Here is a 23,645-nt window from a genome sequence, read left to right as displayed (position 1 = left end):
CCACTGTATTTAAAAAGAAAAAGGAAATTATATAGTATATATCAAATTTGAAATAAGCACCAACAAAAGCTAATTTGAGTCAGCATATTCTCTACAATTTGATAGTGTTTCTATTCAGCAAAAAAAGAAAAAAAGATAGTGTTTCTGTTTTTTTACAAGGATTTAATCCGTTTAAATAAGTGGAACCCACAGGGGAATATCAATATCTGTATAATCCCACGGGTTTACAAAGAGGGAATTCATTCTCAACAAATGAATGGGTAAAACAAACAAGAGAAACCCACTTGGAGGAGAGATGTCAATGTCGGTTGGAAATAATGCAATGATGATTTTTGTATTTTTATTTTTATTTTTTTTATTTATATTTTATTTTATTTCATAGATACTAAGGTGAACCTGGCCAATAAGACAAAGCAAGAGTTAGAGAGGACTAATCAAATCAAGCCAGGTAAGACTTATGGGGGGAGGAATTTCTTGTTGGATGAGCTTTGTCTTGAATGCCTATCCATCCCCACCTCCTTATTATTAAACTTTAGCCCCACAACCCATCCTATTGGAAGTAACCCCTCCCCTCACTCTGTCCTAATGTTTATCTACATTCTAATTGGTCTAATAAAGGCAACAACAAATGATAAGAGTAGATTTGATGAACAAGCAGCAGAATCAGATAAGATATATATATATATATATATATCAGTTTCATACAAATTTTACAATATAGCCTAAATGGTAAGCTTATTTATTTTTATTTGTGTTTATCATTAACATCATTTTTTTTTTTTTTTTACTATTAACAATTTGTCACTTAAAGTTTATATTGAAAATGTTTAGTCGGTAGTTATATATATATAAATAAAGAATAGAAAAAAAAAAAAAAAAAAAAAAAAAAAGAGAGAAGACTGAAAGAAAGAAGAGAAAAGGGGCATTTGTTTCAAGGGGGAAGTGGGGGTCAGCAGGTGCAGCAAAGCACAGGGGGGATGAACTCAACTAAAACACGGTCCACACTCATGTGAACCCCATCAAGTTGCTTAGTGTGGGACCTACCTCACATACCACAGCCCACAGCCCACAACCCTCACATACTACCACCCCTAAACGCACACTCTTCCCTCTTTCTTTCTTTTCCCCTAAACTATTATACATTTATACTATTCCTTCCAATCTCTCTAAAAAAAAAAAAAAAACTATTCCTTCCCCCCCCCCCCACCCACACAAAAACACACACTCTTTCTCTCTCCATGAATCTTCCTAGTAGTTCCTTACCCAGTACCCATCTCTCTCTCTCTCTCTCTCTCTTAAGGGGTTGACCCACCACACTCACATCCCCATATCTCCAACACGCCCTTAACTATTATAATTCCAACCCACAACATTAAAATTTCATTTCTACATTTTCTTCCAAATATTATACATTCACTTGCATACCCAATTCCCAAACCAAATCCCCCCCACCCCCCCTATATATATTCAACCCTCCAACGACTCCTCCATTCATATCTCTCTCTCTCTCTCTTATTTCCTTGTACCATACCATACACAAAAAACACCTTATTTCCTTACCCCTCTCTCTCTCTCTCTCTTTTTAGCTAAACCAAAAAACAAAACAAATCAAAAAAAAAAAAAAAAAATGGATGGAAGTTGCATAGACGAAAGCACAACAAGTGACTCTATATCCATTTCCCCAGCCACAACTCAATCACCTTTCCCTTCACCTACCAATATTACAAAGTCCCCTGAGAGTCTATGCCGAGTTGGAAGTGGCACAACCAGCACATTAATCTTAGACTCTGAAAGTGGCATAGAAGCTGAGTCCAGAAAGCTCCCATCTTCCAAATACAAAGGTGTGGTGCCACAACCAAACGGTCGCTGGGGTGCCCAGATTTACGAGAAGCATCAACGCGTCTGGTTAGGCACTTTCAACGAAGAAGACGAAGCCGCAAAAGCTTATGACATCGCGGCCCAACGCTTTCGTGGCCGAGATGCTGTGACTAACTTCAAGCCCTGTGGTACTACTGATCATCATCATCAAGAGGATGACATAGAGACTCTGTTCTTGAATTCTCATTCCAAGGCTGAGATTGTGGACATGTTGAGGAAACACACGTACAACGATGAATTGGAACAAAGCAAGCGTAACTATGGTTTGGATGGTACAAGGAGATCAAAGGGTGAGAGTTTAGGACAAGGGTTATTAGAGAGAGTGAATTATTCAATGAAAGCGCGTGAACAGCTTTTTGAGAAAGCTGTGACTCCAAGCGATGTGGGAAAGTTGAACCGGCTTGTGATACCAAAACAACATGCTGAAAAGCATTTTCCTTTACAAAACAGTGGAAGCAATTCTACAACTAGTTCAAAAGGTTTGCTTTTGAATTTTGAAGATGTTGGAGGCAAAGTTTGGAGGTTCAGGTATTCGTATTGGAATAGTAGCCAGAGTTATGTGCTTACAAAGGGTTGGAGCCGGTTTGTGAAAGAGAAGAATCTCAAAGCCGGTGACATTGTTAGTTTTCACCGCTCAACCGGTCCTGATAATCAGCTTTTTATTGAATGGAAGGCAAGAGCCGGGTCTTCATCATCATCATCGAACCCGGTTCAGATGCTTAGGCTATTTGGGGTCAACATTTTGAAAATTCCAGGAGTTGGGGTTGTAGAGAGTAGTAATAATTGTAATATTGGTGGTTGTAATGGTGGGAAGAGAGAGATGGAGCTTTTGGCATTAGAGTGTAGTAAGAAGCAAAGGATAGTTGGAGCTTTGTAACATTAAGTTAATTTTCTTTCTTTCTTTCTTTCTTTTTGTAATTTTTTTTTTTTTTATTATAATTTTTATATAGCATTTTGTGAATGGCCAAGTAAAGGAAGGAGGAGGGAATGGGAGGTGGGGAAAGGAAGTACTGGAGTGGGGTAGTTGCAAGTTGCCAAAGGTGAATTGTACATTACAAGACAAAAAAAAAAAGGCTGAACAAAGCTGAATTTAGATGCAACAAATTGTTAAAAAAAAAAAATTTGGATAACTGTCATTATGTTTCTGTTCATGGTTTCTTTTCTTTCTTAAATTCCCATGTTTTATTTATTGGGTAAGTTTTATTCACCAGTTAATGCCTAGTGTGTTTTTGTAGTTTTTGCTTTGTGGCTTTCCCAAAATATCTCCTTGTTGACAAACAAATACAATCTCCCCAACCCCCAATCAGAGAGAGAGACAGAGAGAGAGAGAGAGAGAGAGAGGTAATAAATAAATACTATAATAATAATAGAATAATAGATAGATAATAGGTGTGGAAGGAACCTTTGCCCTCAAACAGAGGATGGTTAATTTATTGGGTTGGGAAAGAAAAAATACAAAAATTAGTGAGTGGAGTTGAAGTCATTTTTTCTAATAATAATAAGAAAGATGTAATTTGGCTTTCATTACATTTTTCACTTCACTTTTTTTTGCCAACCTTAAAACAGGTCACAGGTGTACTATCTTCGTATATAAAAAGTACTGTAGAATTTGGTGGAGGTGATTGGTGGGAATGATAAAGATGAAGTAGATTTTTAAAAGGATCAAGGACACTGCCAGCCACTCGGTAAATACAAAATTATGAGGGGTAATCACATATTCTTCTTGTTTTGATGATTTTTTTTTTTTACTTACTTTTTTACCCCCCGATTTTAACAAATTCAATCGTTCTTACTAGAAAAAAAACGTTAATAGTATATATTTAACGACTATTTACTTTTTTTTTTTTTTTTTTTTTTTTTTTTTTTAATTTTTAGAAACAACGACTATTTACTTAGGTGGCTTTGTTCCTAACCATTGGCACCATAATTGACGGTGTGAGAAAAGTTCATTTGAAATTATCAAAAATTTATCTTTTCCATCTTGCATAATGCATACTACTCCATAAATGGTAACGAGTCTATTTAAATATATAAGAAATGTTATATTTATAATATTTTTATAATAAATTTTAAGTAGTATGTTATTATTGATTGTTATGGGTGGATAGAAAAATAATTTAAATTTTTTATTCAGATTAGAATCAATAATAACTTACCATTTATGATTTGTTGTGAAAATGTAGTAAAAATATTGTGGATGTAATACTTTTCTTTGAATATTGGTGTCAATAAGGACTTACAAAACAAAAAATTAACTGTCAAATAAAGGTACAAAATCATTATTTTTTAATACATTACAATATAATCATTATGAAAAGAGAGTTTGGTGTGCATCTTTAATGTGTGCGTCTGGTAAGAGCAAAATTATTTTGTTTAAAATTCTTTAAAGAGCACAGTTGTTTATTTTGGGTAAAATTGAATGATTAGAATTAATTTTTTTTAGTTTTGATATTGGAAATTTTTTGTTGTTGGACTAATTTTTTGGGTTTGTTAAATTTGTTTTTGATAATCTATATATATTTTTTATGGCCATTAAAAGGATCAATAATATTGTTAAAGCGGGCCAATTGTAATTTTATTGAACTAAATTGCTAAAATTAGTACATATATATATATATATATATACACAAGTTTTTTTTTTTGGAGCAATTTTTTTGTGCATTCAACATAAATTTGCAACAAACTTTTGAACACTAAAAACTAAGAGTCAAATGCATCAAAAAGTGTGTTTTGACTTGAAATACCCAACATACAAAAATATGACCCTAACAATAGGAATTATGTGTTATTATGACAAAGAAAAGTACTAGTACCTATATCTATAGTATTAGGTTAGAATAATTAGTGTTATACCCTAAAATTGAAAGAGGTATGACTAGCAATTTTCACCCCCACAAAAGACTCACCCCACCTAAAATTCTTCATAATCACTTATTTAACTTGGATTGACTTAATACACAAGTAACGTGATATGTAATATACACTAAGGCAACACATTCATAGTCCAAATCCAAATATTACAACTCAGGTGGTCACATGGGAGCACCTTCCAAACACCAATAGCCAATGAAACACTTTGTGCTCTAATTACCTAAAGGCATTAGCCTAACACTGACTATCCCAATTATATATACAAATAATTAACGTCCCCATAAGATACACTTGCCTCGTGCATCTCATTTTTATTAATTTCAATTATAATATTCTATACATGACATCTGAATGAGAGTATGAGACGATCGATGTTATCTTCAATTTTTTTCACCAAAAATTTTCAAAACAACATTAACTATATAATGAACAATAATATAATCAAATATAAGACATTTCCATCTCAATGGCAGTGTCATCTCCTAAAACAACATGGATGTTTGACTTTATTTTGTTAATTATTGGACATGAATCTTTTTTCTTTTTTTGGTGGAGTTTCCAAATATTTGACAAGTTCAATGTCGAAGACTAAGTATTTAACTCATGAATAAATATTATTATTATTATTATTATTATTATTTAATATTCATACAGCTACTGGTATATTTCTTAGATGCTCTCTTACCCTCTTTACTTCATCTTTTCCATGCAGCTTCTTCGAGACTTCCACAGAGATATGAAGAAATATTTAGGCTCATTTGTTTCTTTCCTGCTAATTAATTCGGCTTTCCATTTCGTCAATCGTCAATGAATTGCTAAGAATGGAGATATTCAAATGGAAGATTCTGTGCATGAGAGTCAAGAAAACACATCCGCTCGTATCATAAAAGTAATTGATTGAAAGTGAAAATTAACAAGATCTTGTTAATTCAAATAAATATCTTACTTATATATAGAGAGTTCGGTTAATGTATGTTCTTATAATATATATTAATTATTAATTTTAAGAAAAATTGAAAAAAATTATCAAAAAAGGTTAGTCCTCTTTTTTATTTAATGGCAAACAAAATTCCTAAAATGGTTTATTAATAGATTCTCTAAAAGCATAAATCAGTAAAACTCAAATATACATATAGCCATATAGTGCTATTATTGATCCTGTTATTGGTTGAGATTAAGGTTTAACAAGAGTTTTGTAACTCAATTAACATTTTTTTTAATGATTTGAATGGAGACACCAAAAATTCAAACTTTCGTTATAAACTACTCAATTGTCAAAGATTTAAAAAAAAGAAAAAAAAGAAGTTGAGATTAAAATTCCAATTTATTTTGTTATAAGTCTAGTTAAAGTCAGTCAAAATGATTGATACATAATATATCATCTTCGAGATTTTTAGGTTGATTTTAATCCTAATTATGCGGGTGTCGGAACGTGCATCTTGTAGAAACTTTGTTTTTATGATGGTTGACTGGCTCTTTGCCTATTATTTTCAATCAGAATTTAAAGTCTATGTTAGTTTCTCCTAGCCATGAAGTTGCATTTTCCACATCGGTTTCCATCTCTGTTGATATAAAAGCATATCTCCAGGTGTGCATGTGTTTCCTTTTGTCGAAAATGTAAAAAAACAAGAATAAATTTGATACATTGTCCCCCTAAAAAGTTCCTTAGGAGGACTAGGATCAGTACTTGTGGAACACTATTCTCTCTCTATTTTTTTTTTCTTTTTTTTGAGAAATTGTGGAACACTATTCATTGCCTAACAATTTTAGAATCTGCGGTTCTTGTCTTTGCCACGCGTCTTATCTACACGAGCAAATGCGAAAAGCTAATGTAATTTCGTTATAGTATTTTTGATTGGTTCAATTTGAATTATTTCACTAGCCGGTTTTTATTTTTATTTTTTGGAATGCATAAAGTTACAATAGATCTATTACATTATTTTTTATTTGTTCAATTCATACTGTTTCACGTTATAATCAAATATTAATACAATAAATTGGCACAATATTTTCACAATTGAGGTGTTAATTCTTTATAGGTTAAAATAAAATAATAAAATATCATACTGGAACCAACTACAATTAAAAATGAAGATATTGTAAAAAAACAAAAAAAGTGCTACATCCACAGTATTTTTCACAACATTTTCATAAAAAAAATAGGTGGTTAATGAAACTACTATTTTACCTACCAATAGCAATATGTAATAACCTACTACTTATAATTTTTTGTGAAAATATAGTGGACATAACATTTCTTTTGTGAAAATATTAAGACATTTTGTTTTTGACACCACACACACACACATATAATTTTAACTCCCTAATTTAAGATCTTCTCCCATCTAAATAGTGTATAAATTTAAAAACAAAATTTATTTACAAAATTAGCTGTAACCTTTAAAGTACAACCTCCTTACTCAATATCTTTTTTTATTAAATGTGAATTTTGACAAATCTACTATTAGATTACATTTTCTTCCTCTGTTTTTTTCGCTGGAAAACCTTCTATAAAGATAGTTTTCACATTTTTCAGTATTTGGTAGCATAAAAAAAATTGGTTAACGGAAAACTCTTATAAAAATAAGGCTTATTTTCTATAGGTTGTTTTCCAAATTTTTTTTTTTTTTGGAAAACAATCTCTCTCTCACACAGTGTATAGCTTCTATAAATATTATCTTCTTCTGACCTAAGGAAAAAATATTTTTTTTTACTCATTCAGCCTTTCTCACAATAAACTCTCTCACTTCTTCTCCTTCCTTTTCTTTTTTCTCTCTTTTCACACCCTCACTATCACCCCTTTTGGCATCTTCTCTTTCCACAGATTTCTCTCTCTATCTGCCTCTCTTATCTTTTTTCTTCCTATTTATTCTACCCTCTATAACACCGTTCTTTAATAAGGTTTTTATTTTTTTTCTCCTCACAGTTCGGTCAACGGTTCTATAACAATTTTTGGTATATTTATCAAACTATTTGTACTGGATTAGTTTGCCAATAAAACTATTTGGCCTATGTGGCATTTTGAATTATTTAAAATGGAACTTAAGGTTATACTGGTTATTTTGAATTATGAGAAATATGGTTTATATATATATATATATATTATGTATGTTACTGTTTATATACGTGAGCAAGATGAATATTTGAGATCATGAAAATTCAATAGCTAATTTTGATTGTAACCGTTGTCAAAATTTTAGTTTGAAAACCAAATTCATTATTGTTTTTTATTATTATTATTTATTTATATTGATTGCATTAGGTGGGTTTACACAATACGCATATTATACATGTTTTAAATTATACAAGAAATGTTATAAAAACTGTGAATACCAAACACCAGAAAACATTTTGAAGCCCACTTTCAAGGTTGTTACCAAACATCGGAAAATAAGATAGTTTTCCAGAAAATACTCTTTAAAAAATGAATCATTTTCTAGAAAATGTTAATGCTGAAACAAACAAAGCATAAATCCTTCTTATTTGCAAAATTTATAGAAAATTAAAGATTAATAGTTATACCATCAATAAATTATTTAAATTGCAAGTTTTCATAGTTTAAAATTATGCATAAAATATAAACTTATAGATAATATAGTAAATAATATCAAATTGACACAAAATTTGACATGTATATTAAAAGCGTAAATAACATTCAATTTAACTGTTAGGTTTTCAAAATATATATAGATGATTTTGTTATTATTTTTAAAATTGTTATCCCAAAAGTTTTGGGCATTCTTGAGGTTATTGCCATATTCCCATAATTATAACTTGGTCCATAAAACATTTAGCCCATTAATATTATACCCACTGAATTAGAAGTCACTGTTTCAAAATTGGCCAAGCCCGTATTGCAAAGCTCTGCATTCCTCTTTTCTGTTATCCACATTCCACACACACGCTCTCTCTGTCTCTCTCTCTCAGTGACAGTGTGTAGTAGAGGATGGCATCTCTGCAACTGCCATCATCCTTGCATGGTGAACCTTTATCAAACTCAACTATGTTCATGGGGATGAGGGCCCCACTCACCTTCTCACCCTATACTCTCTCTGGTCTATTACTCACACTCTCTTTACTCATTTTCTGTCTCTATTTTTCTCCTGTTGCTAATGAAAATAACAAATTAGAAAAGGAAAGAACAGAAAATTTTGAACTATATTCTGTTTTAGCCAATGGGTCTTTTTTGTTTTCATCAATAAGAACATTGAAAGTTTCAAATTTGGTTGTGTTTTCTTATTTTCTCTGAGTTCACATTAGGGGAGTTATTTGTTCATCTCTCTTTTGTTAATATAAAGTTGCTAACTTTGATTGCAATAATGGGTCTTATTCTGTATTATTAATATGTGGTTGTTCAATTCAGGAAAACATTTGCATTCTCGAAACCAATTTATTGTATTTTCCAAGAAGCTATGGGGTTTGGAGGAGGCAATGAGAATCAGAAGGTACATGACTTTGAACGGTTATTAAGACCCCTTTTTAAGTTATGCAATAGTCAGTATGTGTGTTTCTTTCAGAGTTGAATCAGCTTTTGTGGCTTAGAAGCTCCCTTTATGGAATTTATAGAGGTTTTCTGAAAGTTGCTTGGGAATGATATTAATTAATTGTTTGTGCCGTTTTTGAGGGCAGCAACCCCTTACCTAAGGTTATCCAAAAATGTGAGCCCTAGTTATAAGTTCAAGAAAATGTGTAAATGATTTTAAAACAATTCAAAAAAGATAGTGAAGCAAAACCTCTTATGGCTCTCATTCAATGGAAAAAGAAATAGAGGCTTAGGTCCCATCAATGTGAACTCATTTCCTTCAATAGTACTACTGCATGAGTATTTCTCTTCCTCCAAATGTACCACATGAGACAAAGTGTGATGACATTCTATATAATGCAACTCCAATGAATTCTAAAACGATCTTTCCAACAAAAAAATAAACCCACCACTGGTCCTTGCATAATCCAAGAAATCCCGACCAAAAATCAATATGAAAAACCAATACGCTTCAATAATAAGAACAATGTTGAATAATTGCATTCAAGGTGGTTTAACTCATCTGCAACTACTACACTTTTTTACATCTTCTATTGCTATGGCATATTAGATGATGATTTGGGATTCTTTTTATTCTCTGCTCTGCCTGGTGAGGTAAAAATGATGAGGGAAACTATTATTTGATTTTACATAAACCTAGGAAAAGAGGGAAACCGCTAAAAAGGAAGAGCTGCACAGCCTGCACTATGCCGGTCCTTCAGTCCCTTTGCTCATGCATGTGTGTTCTTGATTAATTTTTTTTTTTTTTAATATGATTATGGTTTTTTTTTTTTAATTACTCTAATACTGATGTTGGCATATGGTGCCATGTAGAGGATATGTGTATGTCAATCTATTCTGTAGCTCCTTTCTATATCATAATTGTCACGTTGATTCTGTTTGAATTGTTAAGGTTGAAGTTGGAAATTCAACCTGCATTCTCTTTCAGGCACTTTGAGAAATGGAGTAGGGTCATTGTAATTTGCTTTTTCAGGGCATAAAACGTTTGGACTTTAAGTGGTTCATTGCATTTCATTGCTTCATCAGAAGGTTGAAGTGATTCTTAGTTTGTCTCCTTGATATATTCTTTGTTCGTATGTAGAGAACGTGAGCTTACAAGTGTGACAAAGGTCAAAAGAAGGCCACCATTGAGGCGGGGAAAGGTATCACCACGTCTTCCCATGCCCGATCACATACCAAAGCCTCCTTATGTAGGTTCAAATTTGTTGCCAGAAATTTCAAGTGAATACCAAATTCATGATTCTGAAGGCATTGCTCGCATGAGGGCTGCATGCGAGCTTGCTGCTCGTGTCTTAGACAATGCAGGAAAATTGGTTAGGGTAAGCTTTATGGCCCATGTGAAATTCTTTGTTGTGTTGTGTAAATAATAAGATCTATAAGGTAATAAGGTTCTTAATGTTGTTCTACATGCGTAATCTGTGTCTGAGTATTGGTTCTAATGTATCCTACCAAAAAATATTTGTCTAAAATCACTTGCATATTTCTAGGCGGGCTCACAATATGAGTTAAGTTCTCTTCGTTAATTTAACTTAAAATGCAACTCAAGTTCAACTTGACATGTAACTCCAAAACCTTGCATGTTTATATTTGGGATTTTGGTTTCAAGCTCTGAGCAGCTGTTGACCTAACATTACATTTTAAAAGTGACTAAAATTTTCCAAGCTTAATGAACCCTTTGGTATGCTGGATTTGATCTCTATTACTTGGTTACTTCATATTTCACATTTCAGCTGTGAATAGTTTGCAGTGGTTGTCAACTGTGGATTTCATATTTGCTGCTGTCTTCTAGAGATGTATTAGGTCAATGAAAGGCCTTTAGCATAAATTCAGGTGAGCTTTGATATAGAGTTGTATCCTGTCAGAAAGATGTCCTGGTTGTTGCAAGTTGCAACATATTTTGGGATGGTAGTTATTGAGTCTATTAGGTGCATTGTTGGATGAATGGAATGCCTAGTGCGTAGGCTATTGTTTCCTTCTGCAAGTGTCTTTCACAATATGATCAGGATGAGGAATATCCATTAGGATGCAGTTTTCTTTGGTGTGAAAAAAAGAAAACGAAAATTTCTCTTTCATTTTGCCTCTTTAAAAGTGGAACAGGTCTTGGAAGTTCACCCTCCTTCCTTTATCCATTGTCATGATGGACCACATGCTTATTGTAAATCTAGTCATGCTATCTCTCCATTGGATTATTAAAATTGGTCTTTGGTTGACATGTTTTTGTATCTTAACAGCCGTCTGTTACAACAGATGAAATTGACAAAGCAGTGCACCAAATGATTATTGATGCTGGTGCTTATCCCTCACCTCTTGGCTATGGGAGATTTCCAAAGAGTGTATGTACATCAGTTAATGAGTGCATGTGCCACGGAATACCTGATTCTCGCCAGTTACAGGTTTGGTATGCTATGACCACGTATTGACACCTTCATAGGAAGCCATATCATTCATCACTAATAGTCTTCTCTTGTGCAGGATGGTGACATAATAAATATTGATGTAACGGTCTACCTAAATGTACGTTCCACTTAATGTGCTAATTTTTCATATTTGCTTATTTGTATATGTGAGCTAATTTTTCATATTTGCTTATTTGTATATGTGAATAACTGTTTGATGTCTTGATTGAATATCCTTACAGTAAAGTGTATTGAGCATTTGATTTGACCATCTGTGTATCCTATACTCCTGATTTTTAAGTTTTTTCATATATACTATTTGTATGTTCTTCATAAGCTAGATGCATATCAAGTACTTGTAGTATACTGAATAAAGTATCTAGAACAATCGGTCTCTAAAGCTTAAAAATGGTAGTACCTAGTGCAAAAAGCTTTCATTTTTGCTGGCTCTAGGATAGGTTGTGGTAGGCAGCCTTACCCCAATTTATAGAGAGAGACTGATTCTTGGACCCAAACTTGTGACTTGTGGCTTTTGGTGGAAGACACTTGCCATTGTATTAGGCCTGACCTATCTCTAAATCTTCATTCTTGCAATATAGTTTTATTTGATGTGGCTGCAAGCACATGGCACCAAGGATCTGGCTTTGATAAATGCCATGAACAGAGATCCTTTCCCCCTCTCTTTTTATGTTTGTTTAATTTGTAAGCCCTTTGGGGTCAAAATTTATTTATTTAAAAAGAGAGGGAGAGAGATTCCTAGGCAAATTATTATGATCTAGCATCCACGCTACCTTGTATAGTTTTATTTGTGGTTCCATTGGTATCTTCAACCTCTCAACGAGTTGGATACGCACGGATGCAGCTGCACACGCGTCTGTGGCTGAACTTTTTTTTTTTGGTTTCCGATTCGATCCGAAATGGGCCGAAACAGGCCTTAGATATGGGCTGAAATAATTTTTTAAAAATAAAAACATAAAATATAGGCAAAAATGTAAAATTGACCCTCTAACTTTTAGCTTTTGTCATTACAGTCCCCTAACTTTCAGTTTTGTCATTTCAGTCCTTTAAGTTTCAATTTTTGTTAATGTAGTATTCTGTTAGGTTTCAGTTACTACTACCGTTAAGTTTGACCCTTTTTTATTTATTTATTTTTTATTTTTTTATAATGAAAATAATTTTTGTAATTAAAAGAAAAAAAAAAAAGCTTGAAAAAAGAAAAAGAAAAAAGAAAACATGGAACTTTTTTTTTCTTGTTGCTCGGAAAAATCAGAGCAACAAACCTTAGATCTCGAGCTTTCAGTCGGTTTGGAGAGACGACTTGACTCCTCAAAGCCATCGAGAGCGCCACCACTAGCAGAGGTGACGTCGCTCCATGACAGTGGCGTGGTAGGACTAGCTCGCATAGGCTGGGCCTTCTTCCTCGTGGTGGAGTCACCGTGTTTGGGCGTCGACTTGGACCGACGTTGGCGGACAATCCAGCTGAGGCGGAGAACAGTCTGAATAGGCTTCGGCAGAGGAGGCTGAACTTGGAAGAGCCTTAATAGAAATCCACCACCACCGTGCCGTTGGTCATGGCCTCCTTGACCCACTCATCGTCGCTCATATTCTCACTACGATGTCATTTCAAGGAGAGAAAAAGAAGAATGAAAATCTTGTTGGTGGTGTTGTATAGCGTGTGTTTGTGTTAAATGATGGAGAGAGAGAGAGCAGAGAACGGGGAACTGAGGATGAAGACTGAAGGGGACCTTCCAGTTCCATGTTGTTTTTTTTTTTATTTTTTATTTTTAAGCTTTTTATTTATTTATTTTCTTTTAATTACAAAAATTATTTTCAAAAAAAAAAAAAAAGGTCAAACTTAACGGTAGCAGTAATTGAAATCTAACATAATACTACATTGACAAAAATTGAAACTTAGAGGACTGAAATGACAAAACTGAAAGTTAAAGGATTGAAATGACAAAAGCTAAAAGTTAGAGGGTTAGTTTTGCATTTTTGCCTAAAATATATCATCAAAACACTATTTTGATAGCCTACTTTAAAGAAATAATCCTAAAATCATCTAAAAGTCTCTCTCATTCTCTCCGTCTTCTCTCTCTCTCTCTCTAACCCACGGCCATGGCTCTAGTAGTCTAGCTCTCCCTCAGACTCCCTCCATCTCTCACTTTATTATCTACTAATGCTCTTAAATCGGTATATGTTTACCTTTATATGAAAAAAAATGCTTAGCAATATATAGAAAATATAAATAAAAATATATTTATTAATTTATTAGTAAACGTATCCCCTCGCCCTCGTATCCTATTTTTTCAAAAATTGGCATGTCGCCGCACTGCACCTGCACCTGAACTTGAACTTGAACCCAAATCCGTACCCGTGCTTCCTAGCTCAATAGGAGCTTTGGAAACAACATTCATCTTGCTCCCACCATCAATAATAAGCATTTGACTTTCAGTTTTACAATGCACTATGGTCCTAAATATTGAAGTACACTTCCAATCCTCCTCTTACTTGGGTATAGCTTGAATACGCCTAACAATTGAGAGAAGAGATGCATCTTCCCGCATCAACATGATCCTAGATGATAAATTTTGTCAAGCGGCTGAAGAAGATTTTGGCAGGGACTTGTGATAGGATTTTTGCTCTGATAGCAATTTGATGTTGGACAAATTAGGGATTTGTCTATGTTTAGTTGGGTTGGTTTAGGGTTAGGAAAGAAGAAGAATTAGAGAGAACTTAGGGCTGTAGTGGCTGTTTAGGGGCTGTGTGACCCGTGAACCTTGGAAAGAAAGAAGAGAAAGAGAGCCAACGTGCTTATTGCTCAAAACACTCAAATTTTATTATCAACTCTTTCTATTTTTCTTTGAATACATTGAGCACAATAAATATAGACTCTTGTACTAGTAATATAGGATTCCTACTAGTATTAGGAATATTAATAAAACCTAATACATACTAACTTGGACCCAAAGTAAATAAACCTAAGATACTTAGAATACCTTAGAAGATTCTAGACTCAACTAAATTACCAAAATACCCTTAATTCACAGGAATTGCAGAAATTACAGATTTGCCCCTCAATATAAAACTGACCATAACTAATAAAATGAAAACCCAAATTAAAAACTGTTTTAACCCTAAAAGACTCATACTTAGACCATTAAAAGGGCACATCTTTCACTTCAATTGAACTTCACATGAGGACTCAATAGAATAATTTTTGAATAGGCGAATTTGCAAAGTAATAGTATATTTATCTTCCATGACTCCATCACCCTCTTTATTTATCAAAAAAATGACTCCATCACCCTCTCTCATTCCCCCCCCCCCCCCTTCCCCTTTTTCATTCTTTAGGCAGGTACAAAATCCTAAAATCTAAAACCTTTTCAGCAATAGGATGATATGAGAGGATGACAGATGTTCCGTGCTTGTCCCCATTTAGTAAAATTGCTAGAGAAAGTGAAAGGAAAGTATAAATGTTTCTGTACTCAATTTAACCACATAATCACACTAATGTTTTGCTTAGGAGTTCCAAGGATTTAAATTTTGACGTTGGATTAAAGTTCTGTCAGACAGTCATCCTGGAATTGGAATAACTTGGTCAATAGATATTTTTTTAATATATAAGTTCCTGCTGCTAAGGAGTTATCGATTCTTAAGCCTTTTTAATATGAAGTTGCTCTCCATGAACTCAGAGCTCTATGGATATATCCTTTAAAGATCTTGCTTTTGTAAAACTGGGATTTTAGATTTTTATGAAGTTGAAACGGTGGCTTCCTTTTTTACATTTTTTGGTAAGTTACACACGCACTCAACAGGATTTGAACCCATGTCCTCAACCCTCCTAGTGCTTATAAGGGGAGGAGGTCCCATTGGCATAACTGCAGTTTTTTCTAGAGAAGTAAATAAACTTTCAACCAACGTTTGACTTTTCCTCTCCCTTTTGCTATGGATTTGGTTTGGGTGTTGGTGCGGATACAAGGTACAAGCCCCCAATTACATGCACGTATAGGAGGAAGAGCAAAAAGAAGACAGCCCTACGTCAGGTGTTCTTGCTAATTTTGATAACTTGAACTAGCTCTCTGATTTCTCCTCTAAAATTCTCTCTTTCCTTGATTCATATTCAGACTTGAATCATAAACCCACCACAAGCACACGTAGACAAATTCCCAAATTTTTTTTCCGTTGTCATTTATGATGCAATTGGTTTGCTCTTTACCAAAGTTTTATTTCTGAAAAAAGCGCACACATGCACACACACACAGGAACTCAAATATAATATTAGAAGATTTGTTGCTGAAAAGGTCAGTAGTTTCTTGCTGTAGATAATGTAAGGTATCTGACTCTTTCAGTATTTCTATTCTACTTCTTTAAAGCTAGAAGTTGATTTCTTTCTTTGTATGTTGTGTAGGGATATCATGGAGACACATCAAAAACATTTTTTTGTGGAGATGTTAGTGATGAGATGAAACGCCTCGTGAAGGTAAATGTTTGTTTGATCCCCACAAATGGGGTAATAACTAACATATTATTTTGGACATGCATGTAGCAAATGTTTTAAGTTGGAAGCATAGTTTCTTCTCAACCATTGTTGTTCTGGAAAGCTCTGTACCAATTTATCAAATAAATTATCGATTGCGCATTAAACGTTGCCTCACTTATAGCTGTTCAATCTGTGTAATGTGGCAGGTTACTGAAGAGTGCTTGGAGAGAGGCATAGCTATTTGCAAAGATGGTGCTCAATTTAAGAAAATTGGAAAGAGAATTAGGTACTGCTTCTTGTGCTCATGATATGTTGGATCAGAAAAGAAAAGACATTTTTGTATAAGACTTAAGTGTCAAGTCAAAAATGGTTAGAGTATGTGAATGTCAATTTGCAGACACCAATTAATATGTCAGATGCTATTAGAAATAGATCCATGTCCACAGTATAATATCTTATTTAGATTCTACAGTGAAATATGTTGAAGTAATTTTGTGCTTTATACTTTACTATTGATACTAGCATATAAATTTTAACTCATTAATGCAATAAAGTTTGCTTATCTATTCAGCATTATTTTAATGTATTCAACTCAGAACCTTATGAAAAAAAGTATTTAATTCAGAGCCTGTGAAGAAAAGAACTACCCACCAAAGAGTAGCACAGGGCTTGATACATGGCAAATGCTCAGTTTGTTTTGGTGTAAAACATTTTCCAGTATTTGGTACAATTGAAAATCTTGGTCTGTTGGTCAACGGAAAACCATTTTTACAATCAAAAAACAAAAACCCCAAAAGAGGTATAAAATGTTCTATGCTTCTAAGCATAAAGCAAGCGTAAAACATGTTCCATGGCTTCCCATCCCCACAGAACATAACAACAACAACAAAAAAAGAGAAGAAAAAAAGCTCTCATCTCAACTGTAAGTTTTTCTAGTTGCTCTAGATAGTATTCATGTTGTGGATGAAAGTTATTGTTTAATTATATGAAATATTAATGATTTTATGTGCTAGTGAAATAGAGGAAAGTGTTTTTGCAATATTTTCTAGCGTCGCAATGAAACACAGAAAAAAGTCATTTTCCTTGTAAACATTTTTCCCGGGAAATATTTTATGTTGAAATGGAGCATTGGAGTGCACATCAAGTCTTTTGAGAGAGTTAATGAGTTAGTTATTTGTAATCAAAGAACATAGGAAAAAACAAGTGCTCTGCATCAAAGTTTGAATTTTGACTATGGCCTTGTACAACTGTCATAAATAAACTTTACCAAAATATTTTTGTAATACACTATATCTGGGAAACCTTTTTAGGTAGTATGGTACATCTTATAATAATACTGAAATCAAAAGGAAAACTGTAATTTCAAGTATGAGTAGATTTAGTACCTTGGCCTACTATGACTTGGTTATAAAATATCAGGGGTAGGTGTAAAAGATTCTTTGTCTTCTTCATAGTGTTTGTTTGGCATTGCTGTAGGAAGTAAAGCTTTACTAGTAGAGCTTTTACAATATTAAGCTTTAACTGAAAAGCTCTAGTGTTTTGAGTGTTTGGCAAATTACAGTGTATAGTGCTTTAAAGTTTTGGATTTATAAAGCTTGAACAGTGAATTGTAGAGTTTTTTCTTACAAGTTTCAGCTTTAAGGACCCCTTAGCCAGTGTTGTTATAAGTGCGCTTAGGTACAGTTAAAGCTCAAAACCCCAAGGTCTAAGCACTTTGCTTGGCCAAAGTGAAGATCATTTAAAGAAGCATGCCTTAGGCATGCGTTTTAATTATATTTCTAAAAAAGATATTAATTTTCTTATGTGGATCATTTGGAGGGAAAGGAATACACGTACCTTTGAAGGGATTGAAAGATCGATTTATGAGTTGAAGCTTCTTTTTTTTTTTAGACTTTGCGTGATTGGGAAAATGCTTCGGGTGTCTTCTCTTTCGTTTCTTTACTTGATATGCTTGATTTTTGTACTTGCATTGTTACTTAATTTTTTGTTATTGCTTCTAGCACACTGCCTTTGTGTTTTTCCTCTGTATTTTCTTACATCTTTCTCCAATAAAGTTTATTAATTATCCAAAAAAAAAAGAAAAAGAAAAAAGATATGAATTCTTAAAATTCATTGCTTGATCTTGAAGGAAATGACATGGACCATTGATTTACTATAGAAACACCATTCTCTCTTAAGGTGTTGTATTACACAAGCAATTATTTATTTGCATGTCAAAAAGATAAAAACTAGGTTAATTTATTAGTGCTTTTTGGTCTTTGCCTTTGAGATGTATGTTGATTGAACCATGTTCATCATTTGATTATAACTATAATGGCTATGTATTTTTATAAAGTACAAGACAATTATGCAAAATATTACACTTTCTATGACTAGATTATTATCATATTGTCCATTGATAATTTTTTTCAATTTACTATATAAAATTTTTAAGAAATTGATTAACTTAAGTTAAATTTGAACTTACAAGCATTAATCAATTGCATTTACCTAATAGGTAAAATATAAATATTTTGAGTTTTCATTTTATTTTTTATAATATGTTGTGAATATTTCTATCTGAGGTTATTGGATATTATATTTGAAAAATGTGTACTTTCCTTTAATCAAGCGTGTGCTAGCACCTAGACTTCAAGAGGTCTGTTCACTTAAGACTTAAGTGCACTTGACACTTTTACTGACACTGCTTAAAGCTCTTTTTTAGTGGGTTTCCACACACTTAAATATTTTTTAGCTCCAAGAGCTCTTTAAGGCTCTGCTTAATGTAGAGCCAGAAAGAGTAAAAACCACTTCATTGGCATGCTGATGCTTATGTAAGAAGTTGAACATAAAATTGGGTGGGGCCCATACCTTATGTTGGGTGAGGATTTCTTCTCCTTGTAAGTTGGTTATAACAGGCCCAATACGACTTATAAAAATTGTAACTACACCTCACTTTATGTTTAGGCATTGTGTATAATAGATGGATATGTGTTTCACATAACAGAATAGACATAATTTACTGATTGTGTTTTGGTAATATTATAATTGACTTACTTGTGCATTCTGTTATCCCTGACTTTACTCTTCCTCCCATTTAAAATGTTAAATTCTCACTTGTTGGGCCCCCTCTTATTAAGGGGAAATTTAGGCCTACAAGTGAGGGAGAGTGTTAGACTTATGGTTAAGTGATTAAATTCATCATTTCCTAAGAGTTTTAGCCTTTGAGACAATTAGTAATTTAACATGGTATCAGAGCATGATATCCTAGCATGATATCTTGAATTCGATCCTTATCTCCTTCACTCTACCTCCCATTTAAATTCTCACGTGTTGGGCCTCACTTATTAAAAGGTAGTTTCGGCTCACACGTGAAGGAGAATGTTAAAAATATGTGGTTAAATGATTAAATTTACCACATTCCAATAGTTTAAGCTCTTGGGACAATCAGTAATTTAACAATTTGCGACCTTATAATTTGTTTCAATGCACGATACATGATCATTTTATTTCATGTTATGTAACAATGATCGATTTCACTTGATTTTGAGTTGTTTATAACAATTATATTTTGGGTGGTTATCTCAGTGAGCATGCTGAAAAATATGGATATGGTGTGGTGGAGCGTTTTGTTGGCCATGGCGTGGGAACTGTATTTCACTCTGAACCAATTATATATCATCACCGTAAGTGACCTATTGATTTCAGTATTTTGATTACCTGATTACTTTATTGGCTTAGGAAGAATCAAACCATTAGAACTAAACATTTTGTACCATTGAGTAAACATTGGAACTTTAAGGGGACTCTATCTTAGTGAAAAATCTTGTGATGATTAATCTTATGTTGGTACCAACAAGCAACAACCTTGTAACGAGGTTCTTTAGGTGAAGCAAATATACCATTATTTCTCTTATATTCCTTGCCATAAGATCAAATTTGTGAACTAGGTTGCTTGTTTCTTTCATTGATTCATTTTGATTTTTGATTTTTTCATGATTATGTTGTTGATGTTTTAGATGTTATTTTCTCAAGTGCTGGCAAGTTGTGTGACTAACTCCACATTGTGTGTTGAGTTCCAAAGCAGTTTTGAGTTGATGATTGCTAAAATTAATATCAATTGTTGTAGAATTTATTCCCCTTTGTGAAGGAATCTTCATTTTGTACTCCAATTTGTAGATTAAGAATTTGTATCTGAAATATTGTTATACCATATAATTTGTAGTGAAAATAAATGACAGCTTTAAATGATGAGGTTTATTACACTACATACATTTTAGCTTGATCTGTCTAGGTAGTGCTTAGTAGAGTGCATTAGTTCTGATCTGGGGTATCATTAGGTGCTCAACTACTTGTTGACTCGAATTTAGCTTATATTTTATCATTAAAAATGAAAGTCTTTCTTCTTACTCTCCTCTCTATATTGAATTGTTATGGTTATTTTATCGACTGTTCCTGGTTGATTTGATGATGGATGGATGGATAATCTTGAAAGCCTGGTAAAAGAGCAAGTAATTATAAAATGACTGCAACCAGCTCTAAATTTGGTTTGTCCAAATATCTGCAATGAGCTGTGGTCATGCCAAGAGCCTTGTGGCTTAGTTCTCCCACAGAGGAGAAACTAGGTTCAAATTCCTCGGGGTGATGTTAGGGGGATGCTGTTAAGTCATTATTTGAAGTTTACTGTGCTTGTTGAATGTATTAAGTACTCGTTGACATATTTTCTTTATTGTCTGACAGGCAATGACGAGGCTGGTTTCATGGTAGAAGGTCAGACATTTACTATTGGTGAGTGCATTACCTGTGCCTGTAAAGTAGGTGGTAATTTTATATTATCTTTTGCCCATTTAGTATTTAGACTGGAACTATATTGGTAGTTTTAACCATGTGGAGAATATACTCGAGCGATTGAAATGATAATAATAATATTAACACCAACACCACCAACACCAACACCAAAAAAAAAAACAACAGCAATAACAATAATGTAGGAGCTTAGTCTCTTGTCCCTGAAAAGAAAGAATAAGGTAGCATCCCAAACCTTTCCCTGAATCCCCAAATAAAAAAAAAAAAAGAACTTGGGTTCAATCTGTAAGATAAGCTGTGTTCATGAACCAAAAAAACTTGAACCAAAAGAATTGCTTACCTCTTAGCGAGGATTCAGTATTCCAAAATTTCAGCTCAAATTGTGGGGAAAATTAATATTTCTGTTGCCTTATATTTCACTTCTACTGTAATGGTGTGTTGCAACTTGCAAACACCACTATCTTATCTTTGCTTGCTTTACTTTCCTAATTGTTGATATTAACATTCTTATCTTTAGCTATAGGGTGTAAACAACATATGTAGTGCTGCTTGGTTTCAAATATTTATCTGACTACAGTGCCTACAAATGTTCCTTCTTGCTTTGACTCTGTCTTGGTATCACCTACCTAATGCCATTAAACACGGTGCTCTAGTTAGTTAACTGTTATATGACAGCCTTTTCATTTCTCAACTTACCCGTCTTAGTGTTGAAAATAATGATGACAAACTTCAATATATCTGACATCTCAGTTTATGTAGCTTTGACTTTGTCTATATCTGACTATATTGCCTACAAAATGTTCTTTCTTGCTCTAATTCTGTCTTTTTATTTTTAAAATTTTATTTTTTATAATCGCTTTAGTTCTGTCTTGGTGTCACCTAGAATACCCAATAAACAATGTACTCTAGCTAGTTGGCTGAAATATCACATCCTTTTCATTGTCTTACATCTTCCCTTGTCTAGTTGAAATAATGACAAAAACTTTGTTAGCACCATGCTAAAGGTTTTAGGCGGACAAGAATGTAGATTGGATTAAAAAAATGCAAGAATAATTAAAATAAAATATAAATAAGAAGAATGTACCCGATGTAGAGGTCGGGCTTTAGTTAAATGGCAAGTGCCTTTCATCAAAGAGACATGTCACGGGTTCAGCTCTGTGAATCAGCCTCTCCAAAACAAATTGGGGGTAAGGCTACTTACCATGACTTTTCCCAGACTCCACAAAATGTGTTAGTTTGGTGCACTGGATATGACTTTTTTTTTTTTACATAAAAATTTACTAAGTTTGAGATCTCAGTTCGTGGTGCTTGCAAACAGAAGGCAGAAGTTGGAAGACCAAAATGAGATTTTAAAAAAAGAAAAAGATTTAAAGGACCAAAATGGAAACAATCCAAAACGTTAAGGGTAAAAAATATAATTTATTTTATTACTTTTTAATAATATCTACACCAATGAGGCTGGAAATTTGATCCATAAATCCTTTTGATAAGAGTTTCTTCCCGTTTTACTGCAGAACCAATTCTTACACTTGGAAGTATTGATTGTATAACATGGCCAGACAACTGGACAACTGTAACCGCTGATGGTAGCGCTGCTGCACAGTTTGAGCATTCCATTTTGATTACTAGAACTGGCGCAGAAATTTTGACAACATACTGAAACTCTATTTTAATAAATATGGTTGATTCTACATTACTGTTCTGTGCCCATGTGTATAGGAAGTAAATTACATATATAAAGGAGGATAAATCAGCATTTTCGTTCATTTTGCTTCTAGACTTCTATGCTAAAATTGATGGATGCCAAAGTGTGCATATGCAATAAGAATAGGGGAATTTTAATATATTGCCCCACTCCATCCTCTTTTACCAACAGAAATGTAGTTCCAAACCGCAAGAACAGTACTATAAATTTTCTCTTCTTTTTTCTTTTTAAAAGCACAGCATGAATAGTTTGATATGAACAATGAATATGGTTATAACTGGAAGGAGTTGAACCTTGGTTCTTGTTAGAATGATAGTAGTGTGGCTATATCAATGTACACTGGACTTGGTTGAATGATTATATGTTACCTTTTATGGACTGCTAGCTAAATTTATCAACTATCATCAGTGTGATGGTCACAGTTTTGGGCAAAGAGAAGGTGCAACTACAATATTGAGCAATGGAAACACGTGCTCAAAAACACGTGCCGGTCTCATATCTTGTCCTCTTCTGTGTACTAGACGTAGGCCTTGATCTTTCCTAATCCTAACATGTTATCCTCCACTGTAGCTAGATTTTTTATGCCTCAAACTCTTATAATTTCAAAATAATAAATTAAATCTCAAAATTTGAAAAAGTAAAAAAATTAAATTTTAATTTCATATTTAACCTATACATTTTGCAATTTTACTCAAATAAATTGAGGTTTCTTTGAGGTTTAATTTGTTATGTTTTGAATTCTTAGGCTTTAATTTGTTAGTATAAAATTACTTTTGAATTTATTGGATTTAATTTCTTACACCTCTAAGTTATAGGATTTAAAAAAAAATAAAAGGGAAACCTCGAGCTTGTTGTGCTTCAGAAAATTAGAAGTTTAGAAATCCACAAACACATTTAGAAATCTATTGTTGTTAGCACTGTTATAGCCTTGTGCTCTTCCCGGTTTAGTGAACATTTACAAGAGAAAGCCTTTTACTCTTACTAGAA

The 23,645-nt window shown here is 33.3% G+C and overlaps 2 protein-coding genes across 2 annotated transcripts; both read left to right on the top strand.

Moving 5' to 3' along the window:
- Positions 1–1,462: 1,462 nt before the first annotated feature.
- On the top strand, positions 1,463–3,023 carry LOC115990905 (AP2/ERF and B3 domain-containing transcription factor RAV1-like). The gene has a single exon (XM_031114675.1). The coding sequence runs from the start codon at positions 1,628–1,630 to the stop codon at positions 2,753–2,755; it is 1,128 nt and encodes a 375-aa protein (XP_030970535.1). The 5' UTR covers positions 1,463–1,627; the 3' UTR covers positions 2,756–3,023.
- Positions 3,024–8,572: 5,549 nt separating this feature from the next.
- Positions 8,573–22,995, top strand: LOC115990900 (methionine aminopeptidase 1B, chloroplastic). Its single transcript, XM_031114668.1, has 10 exons — positions 8,573–8,804; positions 9,113–9,194; positions 10,374–10,611; positions 11,524–11,685; positions 11,765–11,806; positions 16,097–16,168; positions 16,375–16,454; positions 19,736–19,833; positions 20,888–20,935; positions 22,468–22,995. Exons 1-10 carry the CDS (start codon positions 8,696–8,698, stop codon positions 22,611–22,613), a joined length of 1,077 nt encoding a protein of 358 aa, XP_030970528.1. The 5' UTR covers positions 8,573–8,695; the 3' UTR covers positions 22,614–22,995.
- Positions 22,996–23,645: the final 650 nt, after the last annotated feature.

Source organism: Quercus lobata, chromosome 1 (genome assembly GCF_001633185.2).
Source record: "Quercus lobata isolate SW786 chromosome 1, ValleyOak3.0 Primary Assembly, whole genome shotgun sequence".
In the NCBI taxonomy this organism is placed as follows: domain Eukaryota; kingdom Viridiplantae; phylum Streptophyta; class Magnoliopsida; order Fagales; family Fagaceae; genus Quercus; species Quercus lobata.
This window is presented reverse-complemented; position numbering and strand designations above follow the sequence as displayed.